The following is a 23,783-nucleotide window of genomic DNA, read 5'->3' as shown; positions in this document are numbered from 1 at the left end:
TTATCGCATACATCAATTAAATAAAAAAAATGAAAGCGATTTAAGATATGTAATAATATTGAAAAACAATCAATAAGTACTTAATGCGTACCGTTCCGATGACTAGTACTATTGGACCCTGTCACCTTCATCAGACATATGACTAGCACTTACATTCTATGGGTACTGTGTCTAAGCCTGACTTACATTCTATGGGTACTGTGGCTAAGCTTGACATACATCCAATGGGTACTGTGGCTAAGCATGACTTACATTCTATGGGTACTGTGACTAAGCCTGACTTACATTCTATGGGTACTGTGGCTAAGCTTGACATACATCCAATGGGTACTGTGGCTAAGCATGACTTACATTCTATGGGTACTGTGTCTAAGCCTGACTTACATTCTATGGGTACTGTGGCTAAGCTTGACATACATCCAATGGGTACTGTGGCTAAGCATGACTTACATTCTATGGGTACTGTGTCTAAGCCTGACTTACATTCTATGGGTACTGTGGCTAAGCTTGACATACATCCAATGGGTACTGTGGCTAAGCATGACTTACATTCTATGGGTACTGTGTCTAAGCATGACTTACATTCTATGGGTACTGTGTCTAAGCCTGACTTACATTCTATGGGTACTGTGGCTAAGCTTGACATACATCCAATGGGTACTGTGGCTAAGCTTGACTTACATTCTATGGGTATTGTGACTAAGCTTGACATACATCCTATGGGTACTGTGGCTAAGCTTGTCTTACATTCTATTGGTACTGTAACTAAGCTTGACTTACATTCTATGTGTGATGTGGCTAAGCTTGACATACATCTAATGGGTACTGTGGTTAAGCTTGACATACATCCAATGGGTACTGTGTCTAAGCCTGACTTACATTCTATGGGTACTGTGGCTAAGCTTGACATACATCCAATGGGTACTGTGGCTAAGCATGACTTACATTCTATGGGTACTGTGACTAAGCCTGACTTACATTCTATGGGTACTGTGGCTAAGCTTGACATACATCCAATGGGTACTGTGGCTAAGCATGACTTACATTCTATGGGTACTGTGTCTAAGCCTGACTTACATTCTATGGGTACTGTGGCTAAGCTTGACATACATCCAATGGGTACTGTGGCTAAGCATGACTTACATTCTATGGGTACTGTGGCTAAGCATGACATACATTCTATGGGTACTGTGGCTAAGCTTGTCTTACATTCTATGGGTACTGTGGCTAAGCTTGACATACATCCAATGGGTACTGTGGCTAAGCATGACTTACATTCTATGGGTACTGTGTCTAAGCCTGACTTACATTCTATGGGTACTGTGGCTAAGCTTGACATACATCCAATGGGTACTGTGGCTAAGCATGACTTACATTCTATGGGTACTGTGGCTAAGCATGACATACATTCTATGGGTACTGTGGCTAAGCTTGTCTCACATTCACATACATACTATGGGTACTGTGGCTAAGCATGTCATACATTCTATGGGTACTGCGGCTAAGCTTGACTTACATTCTATGGGTACTGTGTCTAAGCCTGACTTACATTCTATGGGTACTGTGGCTAAGCATGACATACATTCTATGGGTACTGTGGCTAAGCTTGACTTACATTCTATGGGTACTGTGACTAAGCTTGACATACATCCAATGGGTACTGTGGCTAAGCTTGACATACATCCAATGGGTACTGTGACTAAGCTTGACATACATCCAATGGGTACTGTGACTAAGCTTGACATACATCCAATGGGTACTGTGGCTAAGCTTGACTTACATTCTACTGGAACTGTGACTAAGCTTGACATACATCCAATGGGTACTGTGACTAAGCTTGACCTACATTCTATGGGTATTGTGACTAAGCTTGACATACATCCAATGGGTACTGTGGCTAAGCTTGACTTACATTCTATGTGTGATGTGGCTAAGCTTGACATACATCCAATGGGTACTGTGGCTAAGCTTGACTTACATTCTATGGGTACTGTGACTAAGCTTGACATACATCCAATGGGTACTGTGGCTAAGCTTGACTTACATTCTATGTGTGATGTGGCTAAGCTTGACATACATCCAATGGGTACTGTGACTAAGCTTGACTTACATTCTATGGGTACTGTGACTAAGCTTGACTTACATCCAATGGGTACTGTGGCTAAGCTTGACTTACATTCTATGTGTGATGTGGCTAAGCTTGACATACATCCAATGGGTACTGTGGCTAAGCTTGACCTACATTCTATGGGTACTGTGGCTAAGCTTGACTTACATCCAATGGGTACTGTGGCTAAGCTTGACCTACATTCTATGGGTACTGTGGCTAAGCTTGACTTACATCCAATGGGTACTGTGGCTAAGCTTGACTTACATTCTATGTGTGATGTGGCTAAGCTTGACATACATCCAATGGGTACTGTGGCTAAGCTTGACTTACATTCTATGGTTATTGTGACTAAGCTTGACATATATCCAATGGGTACTGTGACTAAGCCTGACTGACATTCTATGGGTATTGTGACTAAGCTTGACATACATCCTATGGGTACTGTGGCTAAGCTTGTCTTACATTCTATTGGTACTGTAACTAAGCTTGACTTACATTCTATGTGTGATGTGGCTAAGCTTGACATACATCTAATGGGTACTGTGGTTAAGCTTGACATACATCCAATGGGTACTGTGGCTAAGCTTGACTTACATTCTATGGGTACTGTGACTAAGCTTGACATACATCAAATGGGTACTGTGACTAAGCTTGACTTACATTCTATGGGTACTGTGACTAAGCTTGACTTACATCCAATGGGTACTGTGGCTAAGCTTGACTTACATTCTATGTGTGATGTGGCTAAGCTTGACATACATCCAATGGGTACTGTGGCTAAGCTTGACCTACATTCTATGGGTACTGTGGCTAAGCTTGACTTACATCCAATGGGTACTGTGGCTAAGCTTGACCTACATTCTATGGGTACTGTGGCTAAGCTTGACTTACATCCAATGGGTACTGTGGCTAAGCTTGACTTACATTCTATGTGTGATGTGGCTAGGCTTGACATACATCCAATGGGTACTGTGGCTAAGCTTGACTTACATTCTATGGTTATTGTGACTAAGCTTGACATATATCCAATGGGTACTGTGACTAAGCCTGACTGACATTCTATGGGTATTGTGACTAAGCTTGACATACATCCTATGGGTACTGTGGCTAAGCTTGTCTTACATTCTATTGGTACTGTAACTAAGCTTGACTTACATTCTATGTGTGATGTGGCTAAGCTTGACATACATCTAATGGGTACTGTGGTTAAGCTTGACATATACATCCAATGGGTACTGTGGCTAAGCTTGACTTACATTCTATGGGTACTGTGACTAAGCTTGACATACATCAAATGGGTACTGTGACTAAGCTTGACTTACATTCTATGGGTACTGTGACTAAGCTTGTCTTACATTCTATGGGTACTGTGGCTAAGCTTGACATACATCCAATGGGTACTGTGGCTAAGCTTGACTTACATTCTATGGGTACTGTGACTAAGATTGACATTCATCCAATGGGTACTGTGACTAAGCTTGACTTACATTCTATGGGTACTGTGACTAAGCTTGACATTCATCCAATGGGTACTGTGACTAAGCTTGACTTACATTCTATGGGTACTGTGACTAAGCTTGACATTCATCCTATGGGTACTGTGGCTAAGCTTGACTTACATTCTATGGGTACTGTGGCTAAGCCTGATAGAATGTGGGTACTGTGGCTAAGCTTGACTTACATTCTATGGGTACTGTGGCTAAGCTTGACTTACATTCTATGGGTACTGTGACTAAGCTTGACTTACATTCTATGGTTACTGTGACTAAGCTTGACATACATCCTATGGGTACTGTGGCTAAGCTTGTCTTACATTCTATGGGTACTGTGACTAAGCTTGACATACATCCAATGGGTACTGTGGCTTAGCTTGACTTACATTCTATGGGTACTGTGACTAAGCTTGACTAACATTCTATGGGTACTGTGGCTAAGCTTGACTTACATTCTATGGGTACTGTGGCTTAGCTTGACTTACATTCTATGGGTACTGTGACTAAGCTTGACTTACATTCTATGGGTACTGTGGCTAAGCTTGACTTACATTCTATGGGTACTGTGGCTAAGCTTGACTTACATTCTATGGGTACTGTGGCTTAGCTTGACTTACATTCTATGGGTACTGTGACTAAGCTTGACTTACATTCTATGGGTACTGTGACTAAGCTTGACATACATCCAATGGGTACTGTGGCTAAGCTTGACTTACATTCTATGGGTACTGTGACTAAGCTTGACTTACATTCTATGGGTACTGTGACTAAGCTTGACTTACATTCTATGGGTACTGTGGCTAAGCTTGACTTACATTCTATGGGTACTGTGACTAAGCTTGACTTACATTCTATGGGTACTGTGACTAAGCTTGACTTACATTCTATGGGTACTGTGACTAAGCTTGACTAACATTCTATGGGTACTGTGGCTAAGCTTGACTTACATTCTATGGGTACTGTGGCTTAGCTTGACTTACATTCTATGGGTACTGTGACTAAGCTTGACATACATCCAATGGGTACTGTGGCTAAGCTTGACTTACATTCTATGGGTACTGTGACTAAGCTTGACATACATCCAATGGGTACTGTGGCTAAGCTTGACATACATTCTATGGGTACTGTGACTAAGTTTGACATACATCCAATGGGTACTGTGGCTAAGCTTGACTTACATTCTATGGGTACTGTGACTAAGCTTGACATACATCCTATGGGTACTGTGGCTAAGCTTGTCTTACATTCTATGGGTACTGTGACTAAGCTTGACATACATCCTATGGGTACTGTGGCTAAGCTTGTCTTACATTCTATTGGTACTGTAACTAAGCTTGACTTACATTCTATTGGTACTGTGACTAAGCTTGACTTACATTCTATTGGTACTGTGACTAAGCTTGACTTACATTCTATGGGTACTTTGGCTTTCCTCGGGAATGTTCGGGGGAGTTCCATCCTAGTCACGTAAGTATGTGTATAGAACATCTGATTGTCGGAGAACAATTCTGGGATTGTCTAACGGACAATAGGTTAACAGGTACATGTTTCCTGAAGAAAAAAAAACATTACAGGTAATACCCTATCCGAAACATTATCATCAGCTTTACCCCCGTTTTTGCATTCAAAATAGGCCTACATACACGCAAACACTTGTCTATCCTCCGTACAATACAATAAAAGTCATGACTATAAAGAATTCAGTCTATATCGCTTTCGTAGACTGACACATACACGACAAACATTCAGCAGTTCAACGGTCATACCATCAATAGGCTATATCACAGTTACTTTCCTAGGTTGAAAATCAAATATGGCGGCTCGCTTCACTCCGGACCGCATCACTACCTTGACAACGATACTTACCGGCAGTCGTTCCGCCTCGGTTATCTCAATTTTTTTTGGAAATGGACATTATTGATATATTATCAAATTTAAAAAAATCAGCATAATTTAAAAATAATTTAAAGTTGTCATTATTATATTTCAAATCAAACTGTAGCCATAACATTCAACAATCGGAAATATATCTTCGGTCATCCTTATTACCGTAGTTACCCAACTTAGAAACCATCATCGTATTAAATTTGACGTAAAATTAGACCTATTTATGTAAATATAAAGATTGAACAGTGTTTTGATTGCGTTAAAGGTGGTATGAACGCAATGGGATACAGACATATTCTACATGTAGCGCTTTAAGCGTTCATACCACCTTTAACGCAATCAAAACACTGTTCAATCTCTATAAATAATATACGGGTAAACCAATGCAAACATTCAATGACATTTAGATCAATCAATGTATATAAGTTTGGCAATATGTCACAATGGTATTCACTGGTGCTTTTTGGTGACAATCTGTGTTAAGTACGAGTATACTAAACACTGGTTCACACAGATGACAGATATGCTCCATAAATAGAGTTGGTATAGATGTTCTGCACAACCAATTGTTATATCTAGATCATTAAATGTCTATTTATTACGTGTGCATCTGCTTATTTTAATTATTTGGTATAAACGAAAACATGAATCGGTACTTACGTTATATTGTTGAAGGCCCACTACCTTTCCGGAGCAAAATATAAAGATTACTTTAAAACATTAATTACCTCAGAAAATATATACCGATGGCCTACGATGAGGTTACAACATCAAACATATGCAATATTTCCTGTGTAATATATGATAACAATGGAGAGTCATTTCGCTGTTTTACCGTCTGCCGCAGTGATAGTCAACTACCGTGCGGTATTTAGGACGACGGGGGAAATCATAAGACGACCCGCGTTATGAAAATTAACATTTTACTTATTTTAATTAAATTGTTTAGGAGGTGATAATAAGTGTAGTATTAACGTTAAGTTAATAACTTTTGCCACTCGACAAAATTACAAATCTCGTTTTACATTCCCATTTTAAAAATCAAAAACCGTTTCGGAAAGGTAGTGGGCCTTTAAAGTACACCGTATTTTTCTACAGTCCACCAGCTGCATATATACAGTTTAAAAGGTTCCATACCTCATACGGTCATTTACGGTGCTCCATATTAACATCACTTATATACTCTGAACTGTTTGTCTTGATTGGTCGTCATTGTGACTCTCACTGTGGCTTCATTGTTTTAGAATTTAGATTTAGTGACTTAGTTGTTGTAATGTGTTTTGTGTGATGTATCTCCTGTTTGTATACGTATAAACATGTATATAAAGTCTAGTTGGTTATGGATAATTTTCTCCAAATTACGAGGAAATTAACACGATAATAAAAATGAAATATATTCAGGTTTACGAAATCTTCCCTTGTTATCATAAACAACGAAATAACACAAGAAAAACTGTTCAGACTACGTGATATTATTCGACTTTCTCTCGATGATTGTTCTAGCACTGCTGGTGTTGATGGGGTCTATTTTTAGACTTGAAGGTGATATCTCATTGGATATGCGTGTATGCAAATCTCTACATCTTTAAATGTTAATATAATTATATGAGCAGTTACATGTATTAGACAAAGGGTGGCGAGATCGAGCCACTCCGCCAACCAATTACAGTGTTATAGTAGTACACAATCAATGGGATCAGGGAGCCACTAAAAATCATGAATCTTCTATTTTGATTTCGCAGACAACACGTATACCTATAAAGAATTGTTTACTCCAGCTGGCTGATGGTTGATGAACGTGACAGTGTACACATCTTACGTACTAGACACCGAGTAGTCATACATGTACATTAATTAAATATTGATGAAGGCCATGAAAAAATTAAATGAGTCTAACAATTAAAAAACCCAGTTTAAATGTACTAAACTGTTCATAGGTCACGCTACAATAGTTCAAGTTCAAACGTTCGCCTGTATTAATGCTAAGATGACAATCAGTGTCTAATATAGCGAGTGGCCAGGCTCTTTGATACACTGGAAAATAAACTGTTCGTATAGTGTATATACACTACTACATTTTCTGCCACATGATTGTGACACTTTGGTGTTACTATTAAAACAAATAGACAGAAAATACATGTACGTCAATTTCGAGATACCAAAATGGCGAGAGTGAAGTATGATTTTCTGTCGCACTTTCCGTTAATTGTGACGTCATTTCCTGATATGATATCGATGACGACATAATCACCTCGAATCACAGAATATTGCATCATGACGATAAGCAAATGTTACAAAAGGAAACTTAAAATATATTTTTAAAAATGAAGTATGAGTTCGAAATACGTTTTTCAAGAATCTTAAAATTTTCGTGAGTCGTTTACAGGGGTGATATAAGTGGACTGCAGTGCATCTGGGAGAGATTGGGTAATCGTACTTTACCGATGTAATTTTTACATCTGAAAACCTCCTATTGAGGCAGTAACCCGGTTTATCTATACGATTCCACGAAAACTAACATCATTTAATCTACCTAGTTATAAATGAAAATAATTTAACTTTTATAATAAACTTTTTTATGGAAAATTGCCATAACTAAATGAGACAAAGCACAATCAAAATTATCATAATTCATTTTAATCATTTATCCATTTCGCTGCAATGAAGACTGCAACACTTTATTTGAGGAAAATCCTTTGAAAAACGAGCCAGTCTTTTGATAATTTATCGAAATTCATGAGATATATACTATAGTAAAACATGACGTGTCCGAATACTGATGTCCAGTCGCAAAAAAAACCGAGTTTAATTGAACAGAAACAATACAACAAATCCGGAATTTCGCTCTCTTATACAACACCAATAGCAGAGCCAGAAGCGCGATCAATTTATCGATCCTAGTTTCCTGCCATTTCATCACCTTCAGCTGACGAAATGATGCTGGAAAATCCCACGTGCAGACGGTAGCGAAAGTCACCTTGGCCTTCCAACAAGGAGACCGGGCCCCGCCTTACAGGGCGAATTTATTAAACAGTTTTCGACGACCAATACCGAAAAATCCGTTAGATTCCTATGATACAACCCGAGAAGTTCCGTGTACCACCATATATATCTATATGGGATTACCCTGTCTGTCGTTCGATACACACGTGCATAATTATTCAATAAATGTGTTTTGCCGGTACGTGCTCGTCTGCATGACATAGTGCAGCTCAACGATAAACACGTACCGTCTCAAATATCTGTTTGTTAGTTAACGTGGACACATTACGCAAGCTTTGAATTGTGCTTTTAAACTTACAGAACACACCTATCGTCTGCATACGGCAATACAGAGAAAAATTACCGGCGTGCGTAATCTATAAATAGCGTGTCAGCTGTGTCTTTCGTAATAGCAAGGGGTATTACCGAATCTCCGCTATATTATACAGGACCAGTACCTAGAATACCAGAGCTGATTCGATATCTAAAGGGAACACTTACATTGATATACGCTATACCCGAAGACAAATTCTAAAATGTCGAACTTTAAAGTTTATGTTACAAGAAGGATACCAGAACCTGGATTAAAGATCCTGAATGACCAATGTGACGTCACGAGCTGGGAGGGAGACGATGCTATCCCAAAGGAGGAACTCTTGAAGCACATGGGTGACATCGATGGCTTGGTGTGTATGCTGACGGATGACATTGATAAGGAGGTCATTGCAAAAGGCGGTAAGTACTTCTCTTTCCATTGTCTCTGTTTATATAATAATAATGAATAATGGAGTTTATTTGCATTCGATTGCACATTGAGTCAAATAATCTTCTCAGCATAGTTTGTACACATACAATAATTATAAAAATGCTACTAAACATATCAAAGAAATATCATATCACCAAATAAAAATATCATATCACCAAATATAAATGATAATTTCAGCCAAGAGAAATACAGGATATTGTCAGAAGTCTACACATAAAAGTCATACAACATATATCTCATGTTGCAATGAGTGATAATGGAATAATTAATACAAATGTGTGTCTTGTATACACATATGCGAATATGTCAAAAAATAACATTTGACAGATTTGATATACGCTATACTATAGCACACATTAAAACAAGAAGCAGATGTTATAAACACTGTTATCGTATGTGAGGGGGGTCATTTCATTGTGCATGTATGTGTTGTGTATATACCCATTCACTTTTTGCTATATCGGAAAATATTGCTTACGTCATATAGATTGTGTTATCTCTTCCGAAAAGCCACCAGAATCTCCTTAGACCATAATACAATAAAAGCATGATGAAAATGAGACTACATTGTGTGTATCAGCAGAGGGATCTGAGAATTAGTTACAGATTATATATGCATGGACCCACCAGACACAGGGATCTGATAATTAGTTACAAATTATATATGCATGGACCCACCAGACACAGGGATCTGAGAATTAGTTACAGATTATATATGCATGGACCCCACCAGACACAGGGATCTGAGAATTAGTTACAGATTATATATGCATGGACCCACCAGACACAGGGATCTGAGAATTAGTTATAGATTATATATGCATGGACCCACCAGACACAGGGATCTGAGAATTAGTTACAGATTATATATGCATGGACCCACCAGACACAGGGATCTGAGAATTAGTTACAGATTATATATGCATGGACCCACCAGACACAGGGATCTGAGAATTAGTTACAGATTATATATGAATGGACCCACCAGACACAGGGATCTGATAATTAGTTACATATTATATATGAATGGACCCACCAGAGTGCTCTTAGACTATAGTACCATGTAAAGTATGATTTTCATCGTTTTTTGATCTAGACCTCTGTCTATTCCGCCATTGTATTTTTTAAGCATAACTTCATATTTCTACACAAAAATATGACGTCGTTTTTTGTGGTCAAACTAGTGACGTAATAATCAAAATGATAATTTCACTGTCAATGCTGCATTCCGATTGGTCAAAAGCGAGTGAAATCAAAAGAAAATATCAAAAGTGATATATTCACTCCAGTGAAATTATCACTTATATTTTCACCATAAAACCTTACATTTACTGCGAAAAATGTAATAAATATACATAATATTGATAAACATGAATTACGTATGAGCTAAATATAGCATTCAATTCACTAATAATGTTTAGGTTGTTTTTGTCTGATGTCTGGTGCACAAACAATCTATATATATAACCTATATATACAACCTATATATGCACGTTATATGTGTTGTACATTCATGTACACATACATTTAGTACCAGGGACTTACATATGTCCGATTGTCTCTGACCGGTATCCAGGCCACCGGAAACTCGGTGTATGATGTTGTTCACAAACATGTGTACCTAAGAATGTGTATAGTTTCGGTTAAATAATTTCCCGGTCGATACGGTTTCCTATGCTTCCGATGTCACGTCGACATTTCATGCATGTTTACTGCTTGTAGTGCACATTGTGCACGTAGACCATATGGAGTAAACAAACTGTCTCTGATCTGTACAAAATATTGTGCGCCTGATAATAATAAAATTTAGGAGTAAACATTACGCAATATTATTATGATATACGTACGTGTCTGTCATTTTTAAAACGTTATAGCTCTTTATCTCTGAACCACGTTGGCTTAGTGGTGAACGCATCTAACATTGTGTCATTAGTCTTAGAGGTCAACGTGTCTGACATTCAGTCATTAGTCTTAGAGGTCAACGTGTCTGACATTCAGTCATTAGTCTTAGAGGTCAACGTGTCTAATATTGTGTCATTAGTCTTAGTGGTCAACGTGTCTGACATTCAGTTACTAGTCTAAGAGGTCAACGTGTCTGACATTCAGTCACTTGTCTTAGTGGTCAACGTGTCTGACATTCAGTTACTAGTCTTAGAGGTCAACGTGTCTGACATTCAGTCATTAGTCTTAGAGGTCAACGTGTCTGACATTCAGTCACAAGTCTTGGAGGTCAAGGTATCTGGCATTCAGTCATTAGTCTTAGAGGTCAGCGTGTCTGGCATTCAGTCACAAGTCTTGGAGGTCAAGGTATCTGGCATTCAGTCATTAGTCTTAGAGGTCAACGTGTCTGGCATTCAGTCACAAGTCTTGGAGGTCAAGGTATCTGGCATTCAGTCATTAGTCTTATAGGTCAGCGTGTCTGGCATTCAGTCACAAGTCTTGGAGGTCAAGGTATCTGGCATTCAGTCACTAGTCTTAGAGGTCAACGTGTCTGACATTATCTTTAACTCTGAACCACATTAGTGGTCAATGTTTCAAACTTTAAACACCAGGCCTACAGTATCTTAGTATGACCGTAGTTGACTGGTTTATATGTGTTTAAGTTCTAAACACGTCATGCTCTCCAAAGACATTTTGACATGTATTCATGTAACAGATAGCACAGACAGTTTATGAGGTCTTTGCCATGATTCGGACGATTTGTTATGACGCAGTACAAAACGAAACAATTACTTCTTTCTGTATCGGTGTATTAATAGAAAATCGATTCTGTGATCACAGACGTGTGTGTTACCTAATATACATTCCGTGTTGTATTAATCATACCATCTCACCTCTGGATTCATGTATAAAGACATGGCTACATTATATAGTTACCGTATTAGCCGTAATTAACGCCTCTATGTCATCAGAACCTTCCCCTCATTTTGAGGAGGTTTAGAAATGATATCGGCGCTATCACTCATCATCACAGACTTAAGTATAATCACTTTCTTATTTATATATATAACAATCACTAAATCATACGAAAAGGAATTCGATTTGGCCATTAAGTAAGTGTAATCAAATGGGTTTTATATCTTAGGATTATAACTGCACAAGCAGTTCTAAACGGTTCCTAACATTGTATTTACATAGAAATGAAATATGGACTATATCGTGTAACAATTAACAACTCTTGCTTTCAGTAGCTTTCCGTTAACCGAAAGTCTACAGACTTGGTGCTGTGCCATTCTTGACTTCTCCCACCGCGTGATATTTCACTGTACCATTACACGAGGAAAAATGTTAAGCTCATTGTATCATAAACAAAAATTACTTTGAAAACATCGGCTATAGCCGTGATATCAAAACGGTACTCGGTTTGAAAGAGGGCCGGGGAATAAAGAATGCGTCACATTGCAAACCTCAAAATAAGTGTATCTCTTACTGCAAGCACAATGATTGCTGACCTTGGTTAACCTTTGCTCGCTGACCTTGGACTGGCATCTTGTTCTTCGTACAATTGTTGATAAGAACCAGCCCTCCTGTTCTCTATAACATAGGTATAAACATGCGATATTACAATAAGATAATTGACCTTATGTATGTCTATGTAATAATATATTCGCCATTTGTATAGTACATGTACTATCTCACTGAAGCACACCGCCAAATATATACATCTAGCCCGGTTACATTATGCTAACAACGGGCTAACCAGTCGTCTCACTTCATAGACTGCTCAAAATGCGTCTCGGCCAGGGAACAAACCCCAGAGCCCCGCTTACAGGTGCGAGCGCTCAACTCAAGGTCAACCGTAATAATCTTAATGCATATATCTGGTTAGTGGTCAATTTATATCTAAATTATTCATCATAGGTCCATTTCATTTCCTTTCGTTTCATTTCATTACATTCAGCATGGATTACTCACGAGTCTTTGCTTGTCTCGACACAAATCACATTACCCTATACTAATTAGGACCAAACAGCACAATAAAATGTCGTCAGTTATTTTGTTCTGTGGCTGCATGTATGTTTAATGTTCCTTCTTATTTATCAATTAAAGTGGATATGTCTAATTCTACTTATGGGTGTGTTGGTTTGTTGTAGGGTCGAGGCTGAAGGTGATCACCACAATGTCTGTAGGGTATGACCACATAGACACAGAGGAGTGCCGAAAGAGAAAGATTGTTGTGGCCAACACTCCGAATGTCTCTACCGACAGTGTGGCCGAACTGACCCTATCTCTGTTACTACTGACTGCCAGGCGGCTGGTAGAAGGTAATTAATTAATATAAGCTACTCACTAAATAAAAAGGGTTTTGATATTATATAAAACGAATCTTTGAAAACTTTTTTATGTTTTCAACATAGACAGCAAAATGAAACCGCAAGAGAGCCTAAAGACATCCGATAACTATGTAATAACGTACCCCAAACACCTCTTTGTTTTTCCACAAAAACAAAATATTATGTTATCTTCTAATCTTCTATTTTCGATGATATGATTAATATCCTAACTTCATAGCAATGTAGTCATCAATTATAGTGTATTGCGACATTAATCTATCGATAGGAATGTAGGTTTTCAGGACTAATATACCGAGTCGAGAACAACATCTGTACATACATGTACATGATTGAAATGTTACTTTTTGATAGGAGTGGACTCTGTAAAGAATGGTGAGTGGGGTCCTTGGAAGCCGATGTGGTTATGTGGGGTGGAACTGACCGACCGGACCATCGGGATCCTCGGACTTGGCCGTATCGGTTATGGAGTGGCCAAGCGTGTGAAGCCGTTTGGAGTCCGTCGTATCCTATACCACGATGTTCACGAGGTACAAATTAATTATGTGAAATGTTTTTGATAGATATTAAGATATAATTTAACATATAATTATACATTTATAGTCCAGTAACACAGTCCATCTGTTCATCATAAATATGTATTGCCAACTTCTATTTAATCTAAAACCAATTGGTATTTAACATTACGTCATTCGGCACAGATGTGTGAGAAAGCGATTAATACTTTTCCAATGAAACTGTTAGTTCATAATTAAAGAAGGAATTATCATTTTAATGTTAGTCATCAGCTTAAGACCCAACTCCAATTCTTAATATTACTGAAGTCGTCTTGATAAATATGTCTGTCATAAACATGAGAGGAACAGAATTGTTGTTTGGTTTGTTTGATGAAATGCCCTGTTGGCAGTGGGGTCATTTAGGGACACAGGGACCTGGCACGAAAATTTTTCACCAACAGTATATATATGTATGTATTTTACTATATTATACATACAGTATGTATACTGTTGGTTAAATTTTTTGTGCCATATCCCTGTGTTTAGGGACGTGTCGGGTTTAGGAGGTGATACCCGCCCTACACGGGTTTCAAACGATACATCGCAACCACTAAAAAGTTGTGGTCATAATACCGGTCAAGCCTCTTATCCATGCATATATACGTACAGCTAATAATTTGTCCGTGCGTGATCCCGTTTGAAGCTGTCGAACTTATCATTTCAGGTGAGCTATGCTAAAGAAGTAGATGCAGAATTTACCGATTTTGATACCATGGTAACAGAATCGGACATGGTGATCATATGCTGCAATCTGACGGCCGCCACAAGGCACAAGTTTAACAAGGAAACTTTCAAAAAGATGAAGAAGACGGCCATCTTGATAAACAGTGGTCGAGGAGGCGTTGTGCAGCATGATGATCTCTACGAGGCGCTCACTTCCGGTGAAATATATGCTGCTGGATTGGACGTCACTGAACCGGAACCGCTACCCCATGATCACCCACTTGTGGGACTACAGAACTGTGTCATACTTCCCCATATGGGAAGCAACACGTGGGATTCCAGAAACCACATGGCCGAGATTGCTGCAAGGAATATAGTGTCTGTTAAAAATGGCGAGGACCCGTATGGTCTTGTGAACTAAACAGGTGCAAGCTATACTGTGGGGATTCAGAAAAGACAGAGTGAACTGTGTTTGATAAGAAAAGTTTATATAAATTCTGTTCTATCTAAGGATTATTGTTTTAGATTCCATTTTCATATTTCGAAATCAGCATTAACTGTCGCTTTAAAGTGAATAGTCGGGCAAAGAAAACCAGTCTAAATGCGTTCATTGGCCTCCAAAAGTTCTCACATATTAATACGACGGCCAAGTTCTGCTTACATTTCCCAGTTCTGACCATTGAAATGAAGAAAAGTTGAAGCATTGAAAGCGAGGCTGCGTGGAAAGGTAACCACCGACATAGTCAGTCGGGAGGACGTTTTCGGATTCCTTTACTTAAAATTAATTTCTTCATACGCAGACAGATTTTGATGAGAGATTTTCTATTTCTATTTCATTAGAAATTATACTGGATACATTATTCACACCATTTTTACCGACTTTAGCCATCCTTGCCCGACTGTTCACTTTAACGTTTAGTTGCAATATTTAGTCAATGAAATATGAAATGTTTTAAAATGGCAAGATAGGAATGCGGTTCTAAGGTAGAAAGTATGTCTACATTTAAAAATACAACCCTTCATTATTTTTTTTATATCTTTTTAGAGTCTCGAACTCCTAGAGCATTTTTTAGTATCTTTTATTGTCAGTGTTTTTTATGTTTGTGTTTATAATTTATAATTTTACTCATTCCATGCAATATTTAATCATAATGTAATATTATGATGTCAATCAATGTCTGTTTATAAGGTATTGTCACTTCACGAGCATCTCATTTTTTAATGGAATAAAAATATATGTTGTCTCATTTAATATATATTCTATATGCTAAAATAACATTTCAGTCAATTAAAATTTATTTTCATGCAAATTTTTATGAAAATATTCTTTCCTCAATACTCATATCCTATTTTACCTGTTATTTCCAGATAATGATATTCAGTTTCATAGAACGCTTTGGGATCAATCATATCAATTACAACGGCGTAGCTAGGTTTGGAAAGATCTGCATGCTTGGGGGTGCAGGAGGCGATAGCCCCCTGCTCAGGGTCCAGGGGCGAAGCCTCGGTAGGGGGTATGGGGGGAGGGGGGCGAAGCCCCCCCCCCCCTTCCCCCAAAAACTGACGGGAAATTGTTACAATGTAATAACTATTTAACCTCATTGGTAACTATAAACGTATATATGAATGTATTATTTTAACTTAGGACAAAATTTTGACGAATATTTTTAACAAAATTAAGATTAAGTTCACGTGTTTGGTTTGTTTACGACAGCAAGTCAAAAGACCAGTGCCAAAATGGTGGAAATTGCGTAAGCCAGTCCCCGAACACGTCAATAAAAAAATGAAACATTATATTTATGACTTAAGATTTCTACCTATTCTGGTCTATTTAGATATTTTTTTCTAAAAATCAACAACAAAAAATATTGAACTACATATTCGACAAAAAACAAAGCCAACTATTTCGTACCCCGGAAATCATAGGTAAACACGCGTTTTAACGGGCTGTAAGTGAACCAAAATGAAAAAAACCCAACTTTTTCATTACTATGGCGAAAAACATGTTGTAAGTGCTATTTTTGAGATGTTTTGCTGTCATTTTAACATAATTATTTGTTTTTAGAATATTTCTAACTTTCATACGATGTTGTTTATTTTGGTGATCGTAAGTGTTTGCCGATTCGAAATGCACATTTGTTGGTAACTTGGTAACTGGAAATATATTGACTATTCTAATAAATTTCCGTAATGGCCAAAAAGTCTTTCAAATGTGCACAAAGTTATGTTAGACATACAGTCGGTCACACATCACGTGTATTTATACGTCATTTATATTCTGCAGCGTTAGTGTATACAAATGTTTGTGGGTTTTTTTTCTGACTGTACAAAAATGTTAGTCAGATTATTTTTGCATGCTCGAGCATGCAAGCATGCACGGGCGCTACGCCACTCAATTAAATAATTGTTATATTCTTGAAAATTGCTAAGAACATCGGAATTCTCAACTAAGGGAGGTAAATCTTACTGATGTTGAAGCTGCCAGGCACTGATCTTAGATTTAAAAAAAAATCAAATAAATTAAACCCAAATTTTACATTATAACTTTCAAAATTGGGTCCATTTCTCTATCCGCCGCTTTTTTCAGTATTCGAATTCATTTTATTTGAGTCGATTTATTTATAATATGTATATATGTTTGTGCAACACAAATGTCTTGGTCTACATTGTAGTTAGAAGAGTCCTTGCTTGCCATTTGTTACTTTTCATTAATTTGATCTAGTATTTAACTTGAAAGTGAATAGTTTCCTTTCTATTAATCTTGAATTTTGAAAATTATATATTTTTCTCTTTTCACATTATAACTATATTTACAAGTCATTATATGTATACAATTTACTCTATAGTAGAAGCTTTATATTTTGACGCAATCTGATTAAAATACAGATCCTTATCATAAGAGGATCTGAGGAAATCCCATAGGGATCCTATATTTAACGGAGTGATTATAAGGATCTGTATTTTAATCAGATTGATTTTGACGCTTTCCAAAGGAACTGTCCATAGCATTTAATACCGGTTACTGTTATTGAATCATATGATATGCTGTTAACCTGGGTCTTTTTTGTGGGGAACATTGGAGAAAAGCACTTGCCCGCCAAATTTAATTCACGGCTATCAATGCCAGGCATGTACCAGTGAAGAGAGAATTTTGTACAAAATCGAAAATATACATGATAAGTACCAAATAAAATACTAATATTAAACAGGGTTTGCAAAACTACTTTGTACAAATATTACTTTTCAACCATTAATAAAACTAAGTTTAATTCCTGCAACAATATCCAGATTAACAGCATGCGATCTAAACACTATATAAAATATGGTGTGTAGTTCTATTTTTCAAGTGTTTACAATTGTTGAGATTCTAATTATATAAACGTTATAGAGTGGTGTATCTGTAGTTTAACACAGGCATCGATATCAGAGTGTAACACTACTGCTTTAATGGAAGGCGTCACATTGAATTGCTGAAGATGTATTATGTAATGTGAGGGAAGGCGTCACATTGAATTGCTGAAGATGTATTATGTAATGCGAAGGATCTTGCAGGTGGTCAAGCGAAAGCACATTTTCAGATCAGATCACTGATTTTCAGATACAGCAAGTTAAACTCTTACTTCGAAGAGCAATGGAAAACTTTCAACATCATCTTAAACCATCAAAATCAGCCAAAAACCGAAACTTACCGATTTTGCTGGCATCATGCATCTTTGATGACTGTAATATAAATTACGGTCACAAGTGTGTGCACAGTGCAGATGGTATTTTGGTTGTACTAAGTACTGTTCTATCCTTGTGCACAATGATACATTATAAGCTTGATCCCGTTGGACACACAATAAATTATAATAAGCATTGCAATTGGTGTCACAGGGACCTGGCACGATTTTTTTAAACTAACAGTATACATATATATATTATAGTATATATATATTGTATACTGTTGGTTAAACATTTTCGTGCCAGGTCCCTGTGATAGGTGTTCAGCTTGACACCGCGGTTAACAGTTTTAGTTACTGCTTTAACACTTGTCAGCGGTACAACCTGTGATGTCTGTGTTTGTATGGTAGCGAGTCGGTAATGAAAGTATTATGTATACAGAACGTTCGTATCACTGGTGTATAAAGGGAGATAAGAGATATGTTTTTCTATCTACAAATATGAGGGTCGGAGTCGCTTTGTTACAATTGTGCTTGTTAAGTGAACCGTTCGGGTTCTATTATATTGTAATTTTGCGGTTTTCACAAAATATTTACTGTTAACTACTTGTAATATGTTTTACTAGTAATCTTAATTTATCTTATTATTTTTTGTGTCGTATATTGAAAAATAAAGAAAAGATATTTTTGTACATGTACCTACCCAATTATTTGTGTATGGTAATAACAAGTGTATCATTTACTCAAAGATATTGGGCTAAAAGTTCAAGTCACAAAGACGTATGATATACACATGTAAAACAGTTTTCGATGGAAACCAAAATGAAAATGTATGGAAAATAAATCTGAATGCTGTTGGGTTTTAAATGTTTAACAAATCAAATACATATAGTTGGGACCAAACCGGTGTCTAATTTATTGGAGGGGGTCCAAGATATTTGATATTTGCTAGCGATTTTAAATCGCTGATGAATTCAGAATTCAGACTCGGGATATGCATGAATATAACTTACATACAAAAAGTATGTTAATTTACAAAGTGACTTTTACAGATGTATTGTGCTATTTTTAAACTTATTTTGACCTATGAGTTAAGTATTCCATCAATTATATGACCAAATGGTAATTTATTAGGATTTGATGATCTTATCGGAGATGTAACTAAAATATCCTAAAAAAATATGGTTTAGTTAAATTACATATCCTGGTTCCAGGACCATATGATAAAGGTATGCTTTGTGGGATTTCGGACCTTTTCTGACCTCAAACAGATCAGCCAACATATAACGTACAATGTACCGTTGGCATCATTCTAACTAATATATCTTCCCATATTAATTGTGTATCTATGACCCGAGAAAATGGGCCAAAATGGCCATATAATTTGATATTACAAGTAAGTGTCGAGATTTCAACCACGAGTTAGTCACTATAACGTTTTCGTTTGATCTAGTCTGACGTATTTATCAATATAGGTGCCATATAGAGTCTGAACCTGATAAAGGACATCTTAATATTGTGATAGAACGTTTTCACGTCATTTTTTTTCTATTTGCTTGAATCATGGAATAATCATTCTGATTGAGGCCAAAACTTCGGCAAGGACATCATTATAAAGTGTTCCTAGAAAACTTGTCACGGAATATAGATATTGTTTACGTTGAAAATGACGTCATGTAACTCACCGTGTCCTGAGAACTTGTTTACATCATTATGACAGATTCTTAGATATTTCTTTATTAGGTAATGTATATTTCTTTGTATTCATGAATTATTTACTTTATGTTAATGAGATAAGATGTTGTTTATATGAATTCATATTTTACACGTGGAGTGCCATGATTGTTTATTGTTAAGAATGTCAAGGTCAAGAATTCCCTGGTGTATTTACTAGTGAAATCTAGTACACATGTTTCTGGCTTTGCATGGAATTATTTCCAAAATAAATGTTTGTTTGTTCAAGACACGAGTTTAATTTGTTCATTTGTTGTGGAGTGGCAAATCCATGTGCTGTCGACGTCACGGAAGTGGTCGTCGCCGCCGACGCCACAGCAACAAAAACTATTATAGGTCATTGTATGATCGACTGACCGGTGTAACTTAACCCCTAATCCCAGTAATAACCGATCCTTTGCTACTTTGAAGTGTTATGGCTAAATAATATCCGGTTTGTGATTTCCTTGTCTTTTTCCGTATCCGTGTGAATCAGTTCTAGTTTATGCACTGGTTCCGATCTAACATAAGTATATGTATGACTACTCCAACAATGTTAGAGGTATAGCACGACGAGACACTTTTGGAACATTACGTCGTGTCTAACCTCTAACTTCCGATAGGCCATTTACCCGATGCTGAGGGTAACATTTTCAAAGTTTGGATTGTGACAATATAAAACGTTTAAATCATGATTAAATCGTCATCAATGTCAAATACCTACCTCTTTTTTCATAAATCAACATTTTTTTTGACAAAATCAGCCGTAAAATCCATCGAAAACAAATATTTACATCTCCTAACGTAAACTTTCATGACCCAGACAAAACTTTATGATGAAAGCGATCCGCCCGGTAAATAGAAAAAAACTCATTGCAAAGTCCCCAAAACGTTTGATCTGCCTTTACTTTTACTTGCATTCTGCCCGCTTGAATTCACGTTCCGTTTTTTGTAGTAACCAGCCGCCATATTTAAAACTAGGTCAAAATGTTACGGAAGGGATTCATCATATCTAATCCGCTAAAATACTTTTTATGAGGCCACAAATTATAGGTTTCCTAGATAAATGGGATAATTAATACCTAAACTGTAAGTACACATCAATGCTATCACTGTTAGAGCAAGAAATATTGATATTATTGTACTTTTCCTTCCGCCTTCATCTGACGTCGGAAGCTGCATCAAAGAAATAGGCCTTCGGAAATGAGAGTCGACAGTCAGCAAAATAACGTCCGATAAAAAAACGGCTGACCAGTCGACTCTCATGTTATGGGAGTAATGTATGACCAATTATTATACATACATATATACTTATATTGGAATCGAAAAAAATGTGGTCCGTTTCCTGATCGTTAATGACGGCTAAAATGCTGTTATATGTTTTCTTCCGAAATGATTTTTCGAGTCTTGATGATGTTTCGCTTAGAGTTGTCGTTCGTTCCTGTGTTGAAGACTCTAATATGACAAGTTTAGTTGTCATTTATTTATGGATCAATTTTATTTTATTAATCTAATGAGCTTCTGCAACAGTCCGAAACACACCATAGTCTATAAAAGTGACAGTTTCTACTATTGCTTAATGTTTTAAGCATAAATGGAGTGGGACGACTGATTTGCTTGTTGCCATAATTATTTTCTTATCTTGATGGATGTTTTATTCTACTACTTTGGCCTGCAGCGTTATAATTGCACATCATTGCACATGATCGTAAAAGGCGACTAAATCTCGGAATTTGTCTCCTCTTCTGGCTTAAGCTTCCTTCTTCCTAACGTCTCCCTCCTTGACAGCGACCACCCCACCCCCTCCCTTCTCCGACACAGACTTTAAAATTGACAGTCTCTGCTCCATTTAAAGTGGGTGAGACAACTAGTTTGCACGATGTCAGCACGGGCATTTGCAGACTAAAAATAATCCGACCGCATGCTCATCATGGTAATAATAATATATTATCTCAGATAATATTACCAAGAAATCTTTTGTAATATCTTTTTTGAAGCAAAATGCGTGCCCGTGTGTTTTTCAATACAACATGATGACCTGGTGGGCTGTCCGGTGTTTCATTGAACTAACAGTAATGAAATGTTGATATTTCGACCTTAATAAGGCTCTTAGCGCCAATTTGTCAGGTGAAATACAACTTTAATTATAAACCGTGCAATTCAGCCCTTAATTAACCACCTAGCACTAATTATTATTAATCTAAGCCATTATTGTAAAATTTTAATTCCTAACCGTACGAAACATATAGGCATGTTGTATAGCCATCGTTTTGACATAGGCTTATATAACTAATGAACTGCCAGCACATGTACATTGCATCATCATCATCATCATCAACGTCAAGTCCGATGCCAGCTATTGCGACCTTGAACATTATATGATGTAAGTCCGTTACGTACATGTACTCTTCGTCAAAACTCGGCACCTGCCGTCAACACGGCATCACCGATACCGTCTAAATGTCATTGTAGAAAATAGTAGTTGAATCAGTACATCTACTCATTATCGAAAATACATTTCATTACACAATGTGATGATATCGTACTCTCGGTAATATCTAAGGAATCTTATTAGTTCGATTTCAGATCGTCACGCTGCACTTTTTAAAGTCAGATTCGTGTATTTAAATAGTATAAATTATATGCTCTCTCTGTTAAAATCGAGCTCCAATTGTGAGAGAATGTTTGAATGATTGAAACTTTCAAATACACATTATGTTATCATAATTGCAGTATTGACATTTTGGTTGCTAATAAATTAGTTTATTCGTAAATTTAGCTGGCTTTGGTTTATTTTGTACAGAATACAAAATACATTTAAGAATGTATCACTAATTAAGTTACCTTACTACCCTTTCGTGTGTAAATTCACTGAAAATCACCTATCCTAGCTATATATAGATATCCTAGGTTATTTACGACATTTTAACCTGCTAATGAATCTAATGTCCTGTAGCGTTGATATGGACATGAAAGCTACCACATTTAAATTTGATTGAGAATTCGTTATTTATTTGATACATGCAGTATATACGTTGAATGATTCAAAATAGTTTATAACAGACCAGTATCATAACTCCATGGACATAACACAATATGTAGGACACTTTGTTTATGATATTTATCAGTGTTTTATCTCTCTTCATGTTTGTTCATTCAAATCGAACAAAAAAAAATGAAAATTTATCTTGACTTAGCTCTTATATTTGATAACATGATAGCACCTGAGTTCGGATCTGAACTAAGTTAGCTTGTGCATAATATACCATTTGTACACAATAAGCCGAAGTGCTATATCTAGATCTATTATTGTCGCTAGTTCCCTGTCCGGTCATTGACATTTGACCCAGATATACAGCTGTACAACACGTAATCAATAAAACAGGTCCAAAACACTGCTTTTCTCAGTGATAATTGATTGATTTGTTCATAAGATAATTTCGTCATCCTGATATATTGAAATATGCATGCTGTGCTTGAGGTAGGCATCAATCGATATATATTTATATATATATATATTTTTTTTATTTTTTATTTTTTTATTTTTTTATATGTTGCATTTATCCTCCCTCTCCCATATTGCTATACAAGTAGATCTAACAGTTACATGGTTTAACGTGTACGTGCAGTACAAGTGCTTACTTAAGCCAGGGCACTT

General features: G+C 36.8%; 5 protein-coding genes across 5 annotated transcripts; all 5 read left to right on the top strand.

Moving 5' to 3' along the window:
* The first annotated feature begins 158 nt into the window (after positions 1 to 158).
* LOC138308656 (uncharacterized) lies at positions 159 to 1,472 on the top strand. The gene has a single exon (XM_069249697.1). It carries the CDS (start codon positions 159 to 161, stop codon positions 1,470 to 1,472), a length of 1,314 nt encoding a protein of 437 aa, XP_069105798.1.
* A 16-nt stretch (positions 1,473 to 1,488) lies between these two features.
* On the top strand, positions 1,489 to 2,505 carry LOC138308646 (internalin J-like). Its single transcript, XM_069249688.1, has one exon. The coding sequence runs from the start codon at positions 1,489 to 1,491 to the stop codon at positions 2,503 to 2,505; it is 1,017 nt and encodes a 338-aa protein (XP_069105789.1).
* A 6-nt stretch (positions 2,506 to 2,511) lies between these two features.
* LOC138308636 (internalin J-like) lies at positions 2,512 to 3,165 on the top strand. Its single transcript, XM_069249679.1, has one exon. The coding sequence runs from the start codon at positions 2,512 to 2,514 to the stop codon at positions 3,163 to 3,165; it is 654 nt and encodes a 217-aa protein (XP_069105780.1).
* Positions 3,166 to 3,338: 173 nt separating this feature from the next.
* LOC138308626 (internalin J-like) lies at positions 3,339 to 5,074 on the top strand. The gene is made up of 2 exons (XM_069249669.1): positions 3,339 to 3,767; positions 4,574 to 5,074. The coding sequence occupies exons 1-2, from the start codon at positions 3,339 to 3,341 to the stop codon at positions 5,072 to 5,074; spliced, it is 930 nt and encodes a 309-aa protein (XP_069105770.1).
* Positions 5,075 to 8,673: 3,599 nt separating this feature from the next.
* On the top strand, positions 8,674 to 20,374 carry LOC138314794 (glyoxylate reductase/hydroxypyruvate reductase-like). Its single transcript, XM_069255345.1, has 4 exons — positions 8,674 to 9,207; positions 13,333 to 13,503; positions 13,885 to 14,060; positions 14,752 to 20,374. Exons 1-4 carry the CDS (start codon positions 9,009 to 9,011, stop codon positions 15,169 to 15,171), a joined length of 966 nt encoding a protein of 321 aa, XP_069111446.1. The 5' UTR covers positions 8,674 to 9,008; the 3' UTR covers positions 15,172 to 20,374.
* Positions 20,375 to 23,783: the final 3,409 nt, after the last annotated feature.

Source organism: Argopecten irradians, chromosome 1 (genome assembly GCF_041381155.1).
Source record: "Argopecten irradians isolate NY chromosome 1, Ai_NY, whole genome shotgun sequence".
In the NCBI taxonomy this organism is placed as follows: Eukaryota; Metazoa; Mollusca; class Bivalvia; order Pectinida; family Pectinidae; genus Argopecten; species Argopecten irradians.
This window is presented reverse-complemented; position numbering and strand designations above follow the sequence as displayed.

Coding starts and splice junctions, on each gene's coding strand:
- LOC138308656 (XM_069249697.1), top strand. CDS start 159: ATGGGTACTGTGTCTAAGCCTGACTTACATTCTATGGGTACTGTGGCT.
- LOC138308646 (XM_069249688.1), top strand. CDS start 1,489: ATGGGTACTGCGGCTAAGCTTGACTTACATTCTATGGGTACTGTGTCT.
- LOC138308636 (XM_069249679.1), top strand. CDS start 2,512: ATGGGTATTGTGACTAAGCTTGACATACATCCTATGGGTACTGTGGCT.
- LOC138308626 (XM_069249669.1), top strand. CDS start 3,339: ATGGGTACTGTGGCTAAGCTTGACTTACATTCTATGGGTACTGTGACT. Junction 3,768..4,573: donor CTAAGCCTGATAGAATGTGG/GTACTGTGGCTA, acceptor ACTGTGGCTTAG/CTTGACTTACATTCTATGGG.
- LOC138314794 (XM_069255345.1), top strand. CDS start 9,009: ATGTCGAACTTTAAAGTTTATGTTACAAGAAGGATACCAGAACCTGGA. Junction 9,208..13,332: donor GGAGGTCATTGCAAAAGGCG/GTAAGTACTTCT, acceptor GGTTTGTTGTAG/GGTCGAGGCTGAAGGTGATC. Junction 14,061..14,751: donor TATACCACGATGTTCACGAG/GTACAAATTAAT, acceptor TTATCATTTCAG/GTGAGCTATGCTAAAGAAGT.